Source organism: Onychomys torridus, chromosome 15, assembly GCF_903995425.1.
Source record: "Onychomys torridus chromosome 15, mOncTor1.1, whole genome shotgun sequence".
NCBI classification, from domain to species: domain Eukaryota; kingdom Metazoa; phylum Chordata; class Mammalia; order Rodentia; family Cricetidae; genus Onychomys; species Onychomys torridus.
Window position 1 is genome coordinate 36,326,750 of NC_050457.1, and position 17,729 is coordinate 36,344,478.

Genomic DNA, 17,729 nt, shown 5'->3' on the forward strand with positions numbered 1-17,729 from the left:
AAGTATAGTTTTTTCTTTTAAAATAAGATTTTCACTGAAGATTTCCTTCTATATAAAAAATCATTTATGTGACAGAATTACGGGGAATGTCCTCAAGTAATAGAAAGGGTAACAGGTTAGGGGGAGAGCACATTGCTTTGCTGATCCTGACTGCATTATAACCCACACTACTTATTCGGGCAGATTATTCTATTTACTTAGGTAGATCATTTATTTAGTTGCAGTTGCTGTTGTTTGAGGATAGCAGAACTCTTGGGTAAACTGGTAGGCTAAGCAAACAGTCCTTAGATGTACTGCCTGAATTCTAACGGTTTACCCCAAGACTAGGAACACATGGCGGCAACACTGTACACTACCAGAATTGCAGCTCAAGCCACCAGGGTAGGAAGGACTAGTGAGATCCTGCTACAGTCACAGTGAAGCTCTGCTTCACACCTCCAAGGGCATGGGGTAGCTAATTGGGAATAGATTCTTCTAAATACAAGTTCTGGGGCAGTATTTGTGGCGGGGTGGGATGTCCTTTAAAGTAGTAACTAAAGTTCTATTTCATATGTAAATACTTTGATAATCTAAATGCCAACACTTTAGAGGTGAAGTGATCCTCAAGTTTTCTGCTTGCTTGATAAATTCCCCCCCCCCCCTTTCTATTAGCTTTATCTTCAAGCCAGGATGAAGGGAGACTGGGCAAGACTCTTACGCCCCACACTGCAGTTTGGGCTTGTTGCTTTATCCATATATGTGGGCCTTTCTCGAGTTTCCGATTACAAACACCACTGGAGTGACGTGATGGTTGGACTCATCCAAGGAGCTGTGGTTGCAATATTAGTTGTAAGTATACACGACAGTAACCTGCACGCTGACACTAGACATCTGGAAAACTCCCAGTGAGAGACCTGACAGGGGAGAAAATGTGGCCCAATATTCCAAGAAAGAATCCCCTTTTTGCTTGGTTCCCTCCCCCAAGATGGGGTTTCTCTGTGTAGCCTTGACTATCCTGGAACTCATTCTGTAGACCAGGCTGGTCTTGAACTCACAGAGAGCACCTGCCTCTACCTCCAAGTGCTGGGATCAAAGGAATGGGCAAATCTCTATGTTAATAAAACCTTTCGCAGGATAGGTCAGAAAGGTAAAAATTAGGTTACTTCTTTGTGAATGTTGTAAATTCTTAGTGTTTTTCTTGCCAAAGTCTATTGTTATAATAAGCAAGTTTCTTTTTGCATAAATTGAAAACTGACTCAATGAGTTTTTAAGTGTTAGTTGAATGAAACTATTTTACTAAAGACATACACTAAAAAGCAACTACTTTTTTTTTTTTTTTTTTTTTAAAGATTTTCTTTTAGCCATTTCTTTCTTTGTGAGACAATGGCTCTCTACTACGTCACCCTGGCTGGCCTGGAACTCCAGAGAGCCACCTGCTTATCCTGTGCTGGGATTAAAGGCATACACTACTACCAGCAGCCTAGCCAATTACTTTATGTTCCTAATTGCTTCCTGAAATTTTGTATATGATTTTTAAATGATATAAATCATGCCATTCAATATTCTGCCCTGTTCTTACAGGCTGTGTATGTATCAGATTTCTTCAAGAACAGACATCCCTATGCAGAAAGGAAAGAGGACGACTCACATACGACTCTCCATGAAACCACCACCTCAAACGTGTACTCAAGCAATCACCAGCCTTGAAGGGTGTGGGGGAACTGGTCAGCTTTCTGAAGGGAACTGCTAGAAGAAGGTGGGAAGATGCATATTACTTTCTGGTGTATAGGCCACTGAAGGACTGCTGCTATACCTCTTGGATTACCTACTTTACCTGTGTATATAACACAATGAGTGTCTAATAGTCCGATTTAAAAAAATATTCAAGCCTTCCACTAAAAACACTGCCCCACCTGTACATTTTTTAATTGAAAGATGCTATGTACAAATGTGTATGTTACATGCCTTCTTAGAATGGTATCTGATTGAAATATAATAAAATGCTTGAAACAACTTGAGCTGGGAGAACTCGACACTTGTAAGCAGTTGCAGTCAACTGTAATCAGACAGATGGTGATCAATGCTGATCTCTATAAGTAGAGACTGGCAGCAAACACAATATCCCTCTTGATTTTGGTGATTCCTAAGGGAAAAAGAAAATAATGCTTAAACTTTCAAGACCATAAAGCATAACTTCCTTGTACTAGGATTTAACAGCTCAGACCTGACTAAACTGGTAAGAGAACAACGTGCACTATAAAAAGCTGTTAGCTTCAGAGTCACTGAAGAGCCTTGGGGACAGCCCTTGTTCTTTTGACTGTCAACTACACTGAGTGTGGTGTGCATGAGTGGCTACTTAAGATGTCAGAAGTAGATGATCCAGGTCCGGCAGTTGTCTTTATATCAGAAGACATGGGAAACTTTTAGACTAAAGCAGGACAAGCATATACATTTTTAAACTGTTTATATATCAGCTGCCTCTATCAACAGTCTACTCAGTGTGGTACAACACTAACATGAACTGACTTTATAGGTAGAGATGTGGAGATGACAAGCTATTTATGAACTGCATGCTTCCCAACTCCCCTCCCCCCAGTTTCCAGTCTAGCCATCCTTCCTAACCTGGTCTCCCTAGAGCCTCCTTGCTACTCTACAAATCTGGCCATTTCCATCCCCATCAATCGCTCTGCTCCAAGGACACTAGCTTCCTGCTGCTCAGACATTCTGAGTATGCAGAAAAGGCCTTCAGTGTCATCCCTGTGGAGGTTTTTAGGCTACTGTCTTTTTACTTCATTCCTGCAGACTTAATGACCGTTGACTTTTTATCTCCCTCACATTACAAGATAAGCTTCATTAATTGCACTTTTATGTTCACTCTTACATTTCTTAAAACAATGCTAGACACATAATATTTAATAACTATTTAATAATCTGTGTATAAAACAAAAATCCCAAAAATGTCCCACATAAACCTTCCAATTTTATGTACATACTATTAGTTGACCTTCCATGACAGTCTGGCCAAGACACCTCAAAATTTCCTTCTAAGCTGTGTCAAAGGCCCAAGTCTCAAGATTTGCCTAAATGATCAGAAAAGGCTTATAAACTAAACACTGACCTTCAGCAAATTTGTTCTCCAGCTCTGTGTTTCCGATGGCTTTCGCTGCTTGACACATCTGTCGAAGCAGTTCTTCCAGGCGCCTCATACAACGAATAATGCTGCCTGGACCAAAAGGAATCAAGGGTTCCTTGTGAGTACAGCCAGGAATAGGAGAACACTTGTCACGATACAAAGCAGGAGAACGATTAATGGTAGTAAAAGACATAATCTAAGGACACACTGGCATGTTTCTAGAGTGGGCAAACCAAATGCCCTGGCAGGAAAGAGAACAACTTGAGGAAGGTTGGCAAGCATGGCAGCACTGAGCCTGTAAGAATCACTAGGTCTCTGGAGACAGTGCACAAAAGCCTAACAAAGTACCACTTACCAGGACCCTGAGTGAACCCTACTTAGGACTCTGGATACCCCATGCACTAGCTGTGGAGAGAACAGGGTTAGCATGTTTCCTCAGTGTTTTCTTGACAGTGTGGTCTTAGAAGTAGCAGAGAGTAAACGAGTCTTTCCCTACAGATTGCAAATCTGGGACAAGTACCTATCAAACCTGAAGCTGTAGACAGTGCTACTTGTTAGACTTGTGTGGGGAAGGACCTGGCCTTTCTCCAGGTCCACACTACATTAGGAGCATCATTTATCTTAAGTGCAAGCTGTAAGAAAGGCGGCCATACTCGGACTTCTTATAACACTGAATAGTTCATTATTATGAAAACTGATAAATGTTAATCACTACTCAAGGCTAAGGATCCTTCTTACTGCTTATGTCCTCCATATTATGTTCCAGCATGTCCAAGTGGGATAAACAACTGAGATACAACCCAAAGCTGGATAAAAACAGGGAAGCTAAGTGTGCAGTGCATAGCTTTAGTCTCTCCCAGTACTCAAGGAGTTCTATGAATTTGAGGCCAGCCTAGTCTACATAATCAGTACCATGCAAGGCTACATAATGAGACCCTGTCTCCAAACAGTACTAGAGCTCAAACCCCAGGACCTTGCATGAGAGCTCTACTGCTGAGCTGCATCCCTAAGTCCCAATAAATAGCATTTAAAATGAGGATTTGTCTCACTTGAAAGAAGACAACTAAAGTCTATTTGTAATACACAATTTTTGTGGAGTTACTTGGCTCCTGGTGAGAAAGCTCATGAAATGAGTCAAAAGCAAAGGGAGTTAACTGTGCCTTACTCCCTGCTGTGCTAAAAGACCTGGCTAAACTAAGGAAGGAAAGATTTATTTGGGCGTATGGCTTAGAAGTCCATCATGGAGAAGTCACACGAGGGATGACTGAGCGAGCATGTGCCATGTCATGACTTTGGTCCTGGGAACATGACTGTGACACTCTGGGATGAAGAAGACACACACGGGAACAGCTGGGATTGGGTGGGCTGCGCTCTCTGATGGAGGGCACCACTACGTAATCTGGTAGTCTCTAGGGGAGCAGCATCCGGTTGCCATCATCTGGGAGGAGGAAGCTGTGTGCTAGCATTTTTGTTTTTTGTTTTCCTGCACACACTAGCCAAGCATCTGCAAACACATCTGTAAAAAAGGCTCTGTCATTCCTCAGAGTTTACCTGAGGAAGAAGGCTTTGCCTTCCCATGACTCTGAGGCAATGGGATCCTTGACATGTCTGTGTTCATGTCAACAATACAGATTCACTCAGGGCTCCACTCCCCCCAAGTATGTTCCCATCTATGTGGATCTGGGTGCTGGGAAAGAGGGCAGGGAGGAGGGTCAGGATGAATCAACACACTCTGCTCCCACAGGTCCTACAATTTTACAAACAGCGACAGCATCTGGGGACTAAATGCATAAGCCTTCAGAGAATATCTCACATTTAAGCCATACAACTGCCAGAATATGCAAATTCCATAACTACAGACATTAGAACTAGATCAAGATAACTTCAGCCTCAGGTATACGTACACCTTCGACAATCCCGAGAGCATCCTTCCGTGTTGGGAGAGTAAAGAGTGTTTAGAAGACGGGGTAAAATCAGGTGGAGCATGTTTGAGGAAAGCTGGTGCTGTACACCATTTCCTGGCACTGATGCTGTGCAGGCCTGTGCTCTGTGGTTTATGAATTTCTCATTAGGGCTTCACAATTCCACGAGGCAAGTTCTATTGTTATCCCTAGTCTGCAGTAAGGTGAAGGAGAAAGTTAAGAAGTTCCATACACAAACTGACCACGGTCAGAGGTAGAATTTATGTCAGGCCAAAGCCTTGACTCACTGGAAAAAGGCACTCACGCCTGCCCCCAAGCCTGAAGACCCAAACTTGATCCATAGAAGCCTCAGAGGAGTAACAACACTGAGTACTGAACTTTTCTTTTCACCTCTACATGCATACCATGGCACATATAAAGTATCTGGGAGAAAAAAAAATTCACTATGTCTACTCAGATTAATTCACATAAAATTATTTATCTGGGATTTCTAAGGTAAGTATATTACAATTCAGTTATACACTTGAAATATTATAAATACTAAATTATTGGCTTTAAACTTCCTAGAAATGTTCAATGCTGGTAGTACAAACCAACCAACCCAGAAAACTTACATTAGCATGTTTTAAGAAACCGTTAAGAAACAAAAGTCAGACAAAGGTTCTTTACTCCGCACGCTCGACGGTCCTTAACAACAACAGTAACTGCACTAAATAGCAGCAGCAGCAGCAGCAGCAGCAGAACTATAAAACCCTAGTTCTTCCCAGAGATGTGGCCGAGGACAAAGACGACACTATAAATACTAAGAAAGCAGGGGACAACAGCACCATACTCTCATTCAGTGCCAGAAGACATGCATTATGTTAGTCTCAAAATGAAAGCAGGTACAAACTGACAATTTGTCCAGGATCATTACCCCAGGGGTGGGTAATAAGCTCAGAACTATTTTAGCCCCTGTTGTGTTGGTAGTAGGAGGTATAGGCAGTAGGTAGGTAGGTATAGGTAGTAGGAGGTAAAGCTGCAGAGATGTTTCAGCAGTTAAGAGCACTAGCTGTTCTTCCAGAGGACCCGGGTTCAGTTCCCAGCCCCTACATGGCAGTTCATAGGCATGTGTACTTCCCATGGGGGGGGGGTATCTGACGCCCTCTTCTGGCTTGCTCAGGTACTGCACACATGGGACACATACATACATACATACATACATACATACATAGGCAGAGCAAACTTAAGAAAACAGAAGAAATTGAAGCAGGGTTATATGCTAGAGCGGCAGCAGAAAGGATATGATTTAGGAGGATGACAAGGAATTAAAGGTGACCTTGGGAGTTGGAACACCAGAGGATGAACTGAAGAAGAGTGGAGGTACATGCAGGTGACTTTCTGGACAAAAAGCAGCCTTCTGCAGAGGACTGGTGGAAAGCTGGGCTGGGTTGAGACAGACGCTCAAGGCGAGTACTGAGGGCTGGGAATTGTAAAGCAGCTTTGAGAGAATTTCTACTCAGCAGAGTTCCTGGGGCGGAAGATGTGGGCACATTTCAGCCATGCCATCTAAATCTGAGAACAGTAGCCAACCAAAGGACACTAACAAGTCATGGGAAAGACTCAGTGAAGTAGTGTGTATACATGCGCAGTGAATGCTTAGTACCGACAGTTTACTACTGTTCCTAGGAAGGTCGGACATCATTCTGAGATGATAGACCATAGCTCTTCTCAGTGGTTAAGAGGCCCCAAGAGTCCCAGCACCCATACAGCAGCTCAAAACCACCTATAACTCCAATTCCAGGGGATCTGACACACTCTTCTGAATTCCTTGGGCACCAGTATGTGTATGTGCATATAACTACCCATCCCCCAGCAATATGCACCTATGTAAAAATAACAAGGAAAATACAGCTTTTGATCGTGCACTGCTAAAGTTTTCTTCAGCAGAGCACTTCTGCAAAATTACGGAGGAAGCAAGTCAGCAGACTGACCCAGGTGATGACTAATAAGGCAGAGGGAAGAAGAATCCCTGATGCTTCCTGATCTATCTGAGGCTAGAAAGGGGAGCTACCTGAAGGGCTCAGATGGGAAGTTTTCTCCAAGGATAATGTTCAATCCACAGCAGCCTCCAGAGAATGAGGATGTGGCTAAGTGATACCTACCTACATTTTACTTCCTGTGAGTGAGGTGACTTCTATGACCCTAATAAACTATTTCAAGACTTGGGAAAATTTGAAAAACCAACAGGTTTTTTCTTTCTATTACTAGCATGTATAACAGAATATAGTCACAGAATACACTTTCCATGTAGACCATTCCCAGCACTGCTATTGCTAATTTACTGATGAGGTAGAGAAGCAGTTAGTGTCTTCATGTTCAGGCTAACACCAATAGATCTAGGATCAAAAGTTTTACATGCCAGGGTTGTGGATTTAGCTCAGTGGTAGCCCTGGGTTCGGTCCTCAGCTCCGGAAAATAAAAATAAAAAAGTTACATGCCTTTAAATCCCAGCCCTCAGGAGGCAGATGGATCTCTTGTGAGTCTCAGGCCAGCCAGAGGTACACGGTAATACCCCCAAAAAAGGGTGGCTGGCTGCAGGGGTGGGGGTGGGGTGGAGCTGCGGGTGTGTGAATTCTGACACAGCCCTCCAAGTCTGAACGAGAGGAATGTCTACTGGCTTCCCTTTACAGCAGTGGGTTCCTTTCACCCCTGGGGCTTAGTCATGGAAGAACCTTAGACCTTCATGAGCTAGAAGCCTTGTGAAGGTTGGCACTGCCACTGCTGCCCTCATGAACTGGGTCAATGAAGGCGAATGCTCAGTCACTGGTCTACAAGAGGACAACGAAAGCCCGTCTCTCTCAGTGGTGTCTGGAAGCCTGTGCTGAGACAGGGAAGCTAAAAAGGCTCAAAATGAAGAGACTCAAACCCACGAGACAAGCACATGGAAGGGGACAGCTGAACACAGTTCTACCTCAGCTCCAAGTGCTAGTATAGGTGCGCTCCACTTCGAGAGATGGCTAACACTTTAATTCAAATACATGAAAGCTATTCTCAATACTCAAAATTAGGTCATAGCTACAAAAACTAAAAACAATGCCATTCCAGTTAGATGCTACTGTCAATAAAGAAGATCACTGAGGTATAGTGCAGGTCCTACAGGTCCTCAGCTCAGTAGTTCCAAAATGTATCTTACAGTGCACAATGTCTGTAATCCCTGCTACTCTGGAGGGTGACGTCAGCCAGGACTGCACAGCAAGACCCTGTCTTAAGATGAAAAAATAAAATAAAGCGCTGGAAATGTAGCTCGGTGGCAGTGCCTTCTGAGAACATTCAGAGGACTTATACACTCCCACGGAAGTTTACCTCTTCCCCTTTCCTTCCCAACCTCCTTCATTAACCTGCAGAATCGTCAGCATCTGGTACAGAGAGACCTGCTCGGGTTACTGCACACTGTAAACGAAACGGTGTAATGTGCTGTGCAGGAGTGAGTCCACAGCACAACAGGAACTGATACACACTGGCTCTTGTGTTCTCAGGGTTAGAGTTACAGGCTCTGCCACTATCTCAGAAGGAAAGGAGAAATGTACTCACAGAAGCTTCTAGAGAAACCAAGGAGCTGGGACAGAAGAGACAATAAGCATGCAACCCTGACGTTAAATGTTCATGTAAACTATTCAAAATTAAATTAGGTAGTTGTTTAAACTGAAATGCATGGTGCCTTGGAAAGGAACAGGATGAGTTCACAGGCAATGCAGAATCATTCAGTCTTCTGCTCCATATGGCATCAAAAGTGAGGTACTCTCACACACTGGTTTTAAATGACTTCAAATGTGTACTAAGAAACACAACCTAGTGTTGTTTTACTATTTCCACAAATATAGGTAAGGAATGTTAAGCAGAATCTGCCAAGGTTCTCAGGAGCCACAGCATCATAAGTAAATCCAGACAGCACGTGGAAACTAAAGCAAGCAGACAACCAGGTCAGAGCACTCACACACTGAATCGTTTGTAGCAATCTGCTTGGGACACAGCTTCAGGTAACAAGAGAACACTGAGAACGGGGCACTGGGCACACCGACAAACACCAACCGTCCACAGCTCCAGCAGCAGAGAGGCTGCTCCCCTGGGTTAGTGGAGACTGTTGTTGAACATGAATCATCTAACGTCTTCCCAACCTCCTGCAGCTCTATGGAGTTCAAGACTTGTCTCCCTCCCAGCATTCTGCCTCATCAGTCAGAACCAGTTAAACAAAGACAAAGCCGCAAACACGCACCTCATTCCCACATTATCTCAAGTTGGTATTAACTAGTACTGATATCTTTTCTTTTGGTCCTTCCAGAAACTAAATTTGGGTAGTCACTGCCTTTTCCTCTCCAAATAAATATAAATATGCTAGCATAGATCCACCATTCCAAGCATCTTCGCCTGTATAATTTGCAAGCACTGTCTTTTCAATGCTTCGGAACCCACACCAGGTGAGAACTGGTGCGTTCATGAGTTCAGGGATGTAAGTTCATTAGTGGCTGTGTAACTATCACACTGTATATATATATAATTTTGAACATTTTAATCACTTCCTCAAAAATCCTGTCGTCACACCCAATTCTGACCCCCCAAGCTATGACAACCATTCATTAGCTTTCTGTCTCTATAGACCTACCTATTTTAACATTTTTCATGAATAATATCATCTGTCTTTTCTAACATATTATGTTTAAGACTCATCTATACTGTAACATGCATCAGCATTTCTTTCTATAATAAAAACTTTAAAGATGCATGTACGCACAACTGATTCACCCATTATAAATACATGGAACTACATGGCTTCTATCTGAGAGCATTTTCATATGTACAGCCTTACTTGGAGGAAGGCACAAAAGAAAACCACTCTCATAAGGACACAAAGCAATTTACTCAGAGACTATCTCTACCTAAACTACAGCTTTCTACATCACTGAGGTTCACACCCTGCCTAACTGCTGCTCTCTAGTTTGATCCCACATACATCGTGTGGCTACTCACCAGTCCCACCTTATGCCAACTCTTTCTAGAAGGCGGAGATGTAGCCTATATTGTACTTAGCATAGTACTTGATTCCTACTAGAGTCTCAGAATTATTCATCAACTAAGTATCATCTAGTAATAAATTTGTACCACGGTTTAAACACAGACAATGTACGTAAGTAAAATAGCATTCTACTGTTGTCAGGCAAAAGTCCTTTCCAACACTGAGTGCCTTGCCTAGGAAAGGGTAAAACTGCCCTACAGACACCATTGGGAGAACACACACTGCACAGCACTTGCCTCAAAATCCTACAACAGGTACAAGGAACTAGCTTCAACAGGTAATTCATAAGGATCTCCTGAAGCCAAAAGTTTGTCAGACATTGGGAACAGCCAGTGTTTTTACCAGAGCTACCTGGATGGGTACATTGAAACCCTAAGCATTAGCTCATCTGGTTGCTCAAACTTAGTTTGATAAAATAAACATCCTATCCATTTTTCAAGGCAACAAAGTAAATAATTTCTTATGTGCTTTTAAAGTTCCTCAATAGATCTCAATATAAACCTTTTTTTTTGAGTAAGACATCCTGTAACATGTGGCTATGATTACTACAGTTCACTGGTCCAGTTAATATTTGAAGAACTCAACAGTTACTGCTCAAGTTCAGTATGTAAACACCCTGGCACTTTCTAAGAACGTTGAGACTCTTGATTTTTCTGAGACAGGGTTTCTCTGTGTAGCTCTGGCTGTCCTGCAACTCACTCTGTAGACCAGGCTGGCCTCAAACTCACAGAGATCTGCCTGTCTCTGCCTCCTGAGTGCTGGGATTAAAAGTGTGCACCACCTGGCTATTTCTTTAAAACAATACATATCTCTGCTATGCACCACTATTATTACACGTCACTTTTGACTTCTTGGAGATACACATGAATGCTTATGTTAGTAATTCTTGCTGTTATTATATAGCGAGTGAGCGTTAAGTTCATCCTAGTCTTGTAAAAGCTGAGCAACAAAGAAGTGGTGGTACCATTATTTCATTGCTTTGGTACCTCTGAAACCCAAATTCTGTTGTACACTGACCTGGATGCCTGTGTGTTAAGGCAGGCTCACAAATCTGTTATGCTTCCTTCTTTCCACAGACTCAATTGTTGCTGTCTACTATGTGCTACTAAAGACCTCATCATTCTCTGAGCATGAGTTTTCTGTGGGTATAGTGATATTGTGTTCCCCAAAATATATGCACCCTAATAAACTTATCTGGGGTCAGAAAACAGATCAACCACTAGATAAAGAGGCCAGAGAATGGTGGCACACACACCTTTAATCCTAGCATTCCAGAGGCAGAAATCCGCCTGGATCTCTGTGAGTTCAAGGACACACTGGAAATAGCCAGGCATGGTAACAAGAGCTTTTAATGCCAGGAAGTGATGGCAGAAAGCAGAAAGGTACATGAGGTATGAGGACCAGGAACTAGAGCTGGTTATGCTTTTAGGCTTTGAGCAGCACAGTTCAGCTGAGATCCATTTGGATGAGGACTGAGAGGCTTCCAGTCTGAGGAAACAGGATCAGCTGAGGAATTGGTGAGGTGAGTGAGGTAGCTGTGGCTTGTTCTGTTTCTCTGATCTTCCAGCATTCCCCCCAATACCTGGCTCTCAGGTTTGATTTTATTAAGACCTGTTAAGATTCTTGCTACATGTGGGTAGAGATGACATGTAGTATAATAGAGTTTAAGAGATGAAGCTTCCATTTGTTATGCCATGATTGGTTGATATCCACGGGAGGCCTGCTCTTTTGCGAATAGAAACAGAAGAGCAGTGGATGGGGGGAGGGGGAGAGGAGAAGAGGCACTGGGAGGAGAGGAGGGAGGGGAAACTGCAGTCGGGATGTAAAATAATCATCATAAAATCATTTGAAAAAGAGGTGAAGCTTTAAGTCACACCACCATCATACTTCACTGGTAATATCATTTACCTTGCACAATAACCTTGATAATGAACCTACCTTCAAAGACATCTGTCATTTTGCAGATATGAGCAAATGTGGCTCCAGTTGCCCAGGTATACACCACATCCATCAAGTGAGGTTTGAATGAGCCTAGGTAAGTTTCTTCGTCAATCTCCAGTTTCGCTTCTGCGGAAACTTTTGCAATCCTTTTAGCACATTCCTTTGAAGAATAAAGGACAGAGTGAGAATTCTTTTCTGAACACCTCCCATATCACTAAAGGTTTCTGAAGCCAGGAGTCTACAGAATTGCTTTTCTGTTTTAGCAGAGTCCAGACTTTAGGATTGTCTCATAAGGTGGATGTCCTGCTTCTAACAGGCACAGTACTTATGCGTGTTAAGTGGTCACTCAGCCAGGCCTTCCTGCTGCGTCAGTCACGGTGCTGGGGTGTGTCCAGAAAATGCATCATCTCTGTGCCAGCTGAACATTTCTACAAGTCCTTCAACTCACCACACTTACGGTCAGCACACCTAACCAACCTCTGTCTTCAGTGGAGACGATGGCAGAGCAGTTAAAGGGCCCACCACTCTTCCAGCGACTCTGAGCTGGGATCCCAGAACCCCATCAAGTGGTTACAATCCCCGTTAACTCCAGCTGCAGAGAATCCAGTGCCCTCTTCTGGCCTCTGTGGATACTTGTACTCACATGCATGCCACCCCTCCCATACATACGATTCAAAAATAATAAAAAGTAAATATTTAAAATTACTTTTGAAAATGAAAGCTAATAAATACTAGAACTAAATGTTATTTTTTAATATTGAGGAAGATGGTGGCTTGGCTGGAGAGATGACTCAGCGGTTAAGAGCCCTGACTGCTCCTCCAGAGGTCCTGGGTGCAATTCCTAGTACAGGCACAGTGGCTAAACACCATCTGCAGTTCCAGGTCCAGGAAACCCATATGTGATGCCACCTTCTGGCCTGCACAGGCACTGAACACATGTGGTGTACACACAGACACACAGGCAAAACACTTATACACATAAAAATCTAAAAAAAAAAAATTATCATGGGTAATGCTGAGGAAGAAAAATAGACTGTCAGTCAGTACCTTATTCACCTTATTCAGTTTTAAATCTGCTCTTATAAAGTCCATACAATTTGTTACAATAATAAAAGCAGATGCATAACTGCTTAACTACTAAAGTGAAAATAAAAAAGGCTAATAAAATGGAATCAATGGCACAACTAATACTAAATGTATTTTATCTGTGGAGTGCTACAGTGCCATGGTTACCCTGGTAATCTTTTATACTCACTTGCTTACCTGCATTTGTCGAAGTGGTCCAGCTAACTGTTCTGTTAATTTGGGCATCTCACTAGACTGTGATAAAGAAAAAGAATATGAAATATGAAGCAAAACTTTTGATTTTCTTTCACACCAAATTCTAAGACTTAGCAATCGTTAGCATTTAAATTTTCTAATCAGCATTGAGTTTACACACACACACACACACACACACACACACACACACACAGTCTTCTCATCCTCAGCTGTCCCATTTCATAGCTTCATTATAAAACAGTTTAGCTTATAGCAAAGTTTGCAGAGAGTGAAAACGTAAGATGGGCATTTAAAATACTGTCTCTAATTTTATTTTTATCCAGGTATTTCTAGTTGTTTAATCAAATATAAGGCAGTTCAAAGTTTAATTCTATTTAATACTTTTTGTTTTTGGTATGTAGACCAGGCTGGCCTTAAACTCAGAGATCCACCTGCCTCTGCCTCTTTAGTGCTGGAATTAAAAGTGTGCGCCACCATGACCAGCTGACTTCAATATTGCTCTTCTCAATGATAAAAATTGTTAATTTCTAATTTAGATAACAGAATTTAAGTATATTATAACGAGCTAAATAAAATTAAACAAGCTACTTTAATTCTCTGAAGAGAGAAAGTATGTGTCAGGATTAAAAAAAAACAACATATCATATCACACTATGTATGTGTCATGAGCGCGTGCGTGCGTGCGTGCGTGCGTGCGTGTGTGTGTGTGTGTGTGTGTGTGTGTGTGTGCGCGCGCGCACGTGCATGTGAGTGATGGGCACAGGTGCAGAGGCGAGAGGATGTCCTTCAAGTGTCGTGCAGGTATCCGCTTTCCTGGCTTGTTAGCAACAGGGTCTCTGTCTATGTGTTAGCTAGGCTAGCTGTCCTGCAAGTTTCCTGAGATTCTTCTGTTTCACCTCCCATTTCCTATGGATGCTAGGAATTCAGGCATGTGCACTATTGGGTCTGGCTGATAGGTTAACATTTTAAAAGGTGACTATAGAGTAGTTGCAGTATTATCAACAGGACTTAGTTTTGATTTGGTTATGTGTGTATAATCACGTTATGTAAGAAAACATGAACCAGGTTTTATATCATTGCTGTAAAAACAAAAGCTTATTAACATGACTGAAGAACAGGGAAAACTATATGGGAAGAACTGTAAGGAATGCAAAAATGCTAACTGCCATTGACAGAGCTCCATTCACCAGCAAGTTACTGACCCCCTTTCTTTCACCTGGCCACCTCGGTTAGAAGACTGGTCCAGATCTGAGCAGGGTAAGTGGTGCTTTCTGAAAGTGTACATCTGGTCCTTCGCTTTCATTTAGGATCAATTCAAATTTCATACTGGGGAGGCTTTTTCTACTCCTACACATTCAAACAAGAACCTGAGACATCAGGCATTTCCCCAGCTCTTCTACATCTTCATTCACCCACATACAAGCCACTAGAGCAAATTTCTGCTCTATCTCCAATGTCTAGATCTATGTAAACACTGGGCGCTCAATACATTTTTGTGGAGGGCTAGAGAGATGGCTCAGAGGTTAAGAGCACTGGCTGCTCTTTCAGAGGTCCTGAGTTCAATTCCCAGCAACCACATGGTGACTCACAACTATCTGTAATGAGATCTGGTGCCCTCTTCTGGCATGTAGATATACTGTATACATAATAAATAAATCTTAAAATATAAAATAAATTTTTGTGGATACTTGATCTTCTTGAAAGATTTATATAATATTCAAAATGCTATAAATGTTACTAAAAATAAGAGCAGTTTTAGAAACGTTTAGAAATAGAAGTTAGTATGTTAAGTACATTTTGTCTAACATCAAAGTATTTTATTACAGTTATTCCTTTTGCCTTGACAACATCTTACGGCATATAAACACAAAGCAAGTCTTATTAATAATGAATAGCCATTATAGTAATCAAAACTGTAGGATGTGTCAATCAATAAAGCACACTATGTAATATTAACTCACATTCTCTTGAAACACAAAACAGCTTAATAGTGCAGTTGCCTGTTCTGCGGAAAGGTCATTGAAAAGCCCATTAAACATCATCTCTGTTAGAAGGAGCTCATCGGCACTAAAGAGAGAATAAATTTCATAAGTCAGAAGATAAAGACACATCTTTAAGGTAGTTATCAATAAAATATATTATTGAATCATGAGGAAAAATCAAGGGGTATAACCAAGACTTGTAAAGGAAATGGTAGACCTTTCTAACTGTCAATATATAAACAGACACTTCATATGAAAGCTCAAAGAACCAAATGCACATATTAATTCAACTAACCATTTCTTAACTCGGATTTTTTTGGCCCAAAGTACTCTTTTAACTTTTAGTTATTTATAAGTAATGTACAGAACAATGAAACGATAGAAAATGTTCATTAGAAATTATAATTAGAATGTACCCCTAAGGCCCACATCTGTATTTCAGCTGCACTTGACTTTGAGGCTGCAAGGAAGTTAAGAGCTTGAACGGAGCAAAGACTGCTCACCAACCGTCCGTCACTCTGGAGTCTAGACAAGCTCTAGATTTAAATTCATCAATGACTCACTGCATTCTGAGCAGGTGTTGTCTGGTGGCTTTCACTAGTGCTAGCTCATTAGTTTGGGCTCATCTTTTTCATCATCAAGACACAGTACTTTAAGTACGCTCTGTGAGTTCAGAACACCTTCACATCTGGACGTGCATTAGAAGAGAAGACATTTGCTACATTTAGATTACTCAGCAATGTTTTCCAGTTTTATTCTTCTTTTGACATTTGACTACATATAAAGTATTATGAAAAATCCATTGTTACAAGTTTATCAGAAAATAAGATGCTCCAGGTTCCTACCATGGAACAGTACATAAATTCTTTCTGTTCAACAATTAATTCAATGAGAAAGAATCTCATATTTCCATTTTTGTTCCCTTAAAATTGTTTTTAAATTGGTTCTTGGAGAACTTCATATAATGTTGGTTTGATCATAATTACCCCTCTTCCCTACCCATCACCACAGTTCCTTTTTGTTCCTAGAAATAATTATACACTTATTGTCTTGTTTCATGAGGCAGGGTCTCAAATTCACTGGCTCAGGCTAATCTCAAGTTCACACTGATCCTCCTGCCTCAGCTTCCCTGGTGCTCAAATAACAGGCTCACGGTACCATGCCCAGCCTGTCTGAAATTCTATTTGTATTACTAATTTCACCATTATCCCTGTCTAGGAGGCTCTTTGTGTTATGTTTTCAACTGTGTAATTACAGAACAACTTTCTTAACTATTTTTCTCTTTGTTATAGTACGTAGAAAATGAAAAAAACTCTAATCTCTATCTGTTCAAAGGAAGCAAAAAAAGACAGACTATAAAAATGGTAGTCTAAATTTCTATAATCAGGTTTTTAAAATTGCTCTCTATTTAGAAATTTTCTGTACTTAGATTTTATTCATGAAAGAATAAAGACAGAAACTGTTAATCTTTATCACGATACAAATCACTATTTAAAACAAATCAAACACTACATTTGGGTCTATAAAGGTAAAGTGGGACTTAGGTTGAGAAAAGTGGACAACAGATGAAGCAAGACCACTTAAAGGAAGTGGATTTTAGAGTGTTAGGCAGAAAAGCAGGAAGCCAAAGACACCTCTCAGTGATCTACAGAATGCTCTAAAGAAAGTCTAGATAGATGGTTGTATAGGAAACACCCCAGGCCTAAGGCAGACTGGAAAAGACACAGGAGTTTCAGAAAGTCTTGGAAGACAGTGAGCAGGACACTGCAGGACGCGGGGTAAAGGTCATACAAAGAAGGAGACAGCATCTGTGGGATGTGACAAGACAGAACAAACAATTCTGGAATTTACTCTAAACCAACAGGAAATCTGATCTGTGCTTTGGAAAGAACATTTTGATAGCAGTCTACAGAATATGGAGTAACTCTCAAGATGAAGTAAGAATGCTGGATGGTGGCGGCACACGCCTGTAATCCCAGCACTCGGGAGGCAGAGGCAGGGGGATCTCTGTGAGTTCGAGGCCAGCCTGGTCTCCAAAGCGAGTTCCAGGAAAGGCGCAAAGCTACACAGAGAAACCCTGTCTCAAAAAACCAAAAAAAAAAAAAAAAAAAAAGTCTCAAAACTGTCCTTATGCCCTGAAGATGGTGGCCATCACAGCATGAACAAGACAAGACAAGCTGTCAGGAAAGATATACTGCTATGACCTTCGAGTGGGGGACAGTCAGGTAAGGCTTCTAAGGCAGGAAACATTGGTCATGATACTGGAAACTTATTTTCTGAAGTGGGTCTCAACAGCATTTTTATGTCATCTTCTACAATTGCATGATCAATACAGGTTGCCTATGTATAAGTGACAACTTGAATTAAACAATATACAATTTAAAATTCAGTTGTCTATCTTGAGTCACTATTTTAAGTGATAAATCGCGATGCATGGC

General features: G+C 41.5%; 2 protein-coding genes across 4 annotated transcripts in view; one reads left to right on the forward strand and one right to left on the reverse strand.

Annotated features, from left to right (window-relative positions):
- Nucleotides 1-1,997, forward strand: part of Plpp1 (phospholipid phosphatase 1) — a 63,065-nt gene extending 61,068 nt beyond the window's left edge. For all 3 annotated transcript variants that reach the window (XM_036206903.1, XM_036206904.1, XM_036206905.1), the window contains 2 exons: nucleotides 652-828; nucleotides 1,561-1,997. In XM_036206903.1, coding sequence (XP_036062796.1) covers nucleotides 652-828; nucleotides 1,561-1,686 — 303 coding nt within the window. In that variant the 3' untranslated portion in view covers nucleotides 1,687-1,997. The remainder of the gene's footprint in view (nucleotides 1-651; nucleotides 829-1,560) is intronic.
- Nucleotides 1,327-17,729, reverse strand: part of Mtrex (Mtr4 exosome RNA helicase) — a 69,477-nt gene continuing 53,074 nt past the window's right edge. The window contains exons 23-27 of the mRNA XM_036206902.1: nucleotides 15,271-15,376; nucleotides 13,292-13,348; nucleotides 12,026-12,188; nucleotides 3,098-3,202; nucleotides 1,327-2,122 (exon numbers count right to left, since the gene is read on the reverse strand). Coding sequence (XP_036062795.1) covers nucleotides 2,070-2,122; nucleotides 3,098-3,202; nucleotides 12,026-12,188; nucleotides 13,292-13,348; nucleotides 15,271-15,376 — 484 coding nt within the window. The 3' untranslated portion in view covers nucleotides 1,327-2,069. The remainder of the gene's footprint in view (nucleotides 2,123-3,097; nucleotides 3,203-12,025; nucleotides 12,189-13,291; nucleotides 13,349-15,270; nucleotides 15,377-17,729) is intronic.